This window comes from Haplochromis burtoni, unplaced genomic scaffold (assembly GCF_018398535.1).
Source record: "Haplochromis burtoni strain Fernald_Lab_line unplaced genomic scaffold, NCSU_Asbu1 Contig_1560, whole genome shotgun sequence".
NCBI lineage: Eukaryota > Metazoa > Chordata > Actinopteri > Cichliformes > Cichlidae > Haplochromis > Haplochromis burtoni.
The window spans coordinates 30,266-30,854 of NW_024583921.1; the positions used below are offsets into that span (position 1 = coordinate 30,266).

General features: G+C 38.2%; 1 protein-coding gene and 1 long non-coding RNA gene across 2 annotated transcripts in view; both read left to right on the forward strand.

The window, feature by feature from the left end:
* LOC102290915 lies at positions 1–583 on the forward strand. Its single transcript, XR_317926.2, has 3 exons — positions 1–32; positions 267–366; positions 455–583. It is a non-coding gene; the product is annotated as an uncharacterized LOC102290915 (long non-coding RNA).
* The window catches only part of LOC106632720, an 11,890-nt gene that overhangs the window by 9,153 nt on the left and 2,148 nt on the right, over positions 1–589 (forward strand). The window contains exon 5 of the mRNA XM_042217050.1: positions 455–506. Coding sequence (XP_042072984.1) covers positions 455–506 — 52 coding nt within the window. The remainder of the gene's footprint in view (positions 1–454; positions 507–589) is intronic.

Below are 589 nucleotides of genomic sequence, written 5' to 3' on the forward strand. Positions count from 1 at the left end.
GCAGATGGAGCTACCACCCTGCTACAAAAACTGTGAGTTGTTCCATTTAATAAGTCAGTTAGTACCATTTGTTTTCTAAACTTAAATCATGTAACATTTAGAGATTTTGTTTCTTTTTAGTTCTAACCACTAAACATCACCATGCTGCCATTGTCTTTATGAACAACGTGGGGTTGTGGTTCTTTTTGAAACCATTACAGTAATTCTCAGTTCAGTGTCTCTGAACAGACTGTTTTCTCCTGTGCCAATGATCTCTTTCATTTTAGGGAAGGGGGACCTGTGGACCCTTGTCTGGAGGCTCAGGTTTTTCCTTACGGCTTTCCCAAGTGGTTGAATAAAACAATTTCATTCTTGCTCAAACCCGTGGTGAGTCCTCTAATTCTGTGACAGAGATGTAGACATTTAGATCTAAATTGACATTTAAGATTTTGGTTTGTTTTGTTTTTTTTGGCAGTTTCCTCGTGTTTCTGCCAGCTTTGGTGCTCTTTGTGGAGTTGGGTGAGAAAGTATCCTTGAAATTGTTCATTTTTGTGCTTGAATCTCAGTTTCTTTGTTACATTTCCATGTGCTAGGAATTATATCCAAACGT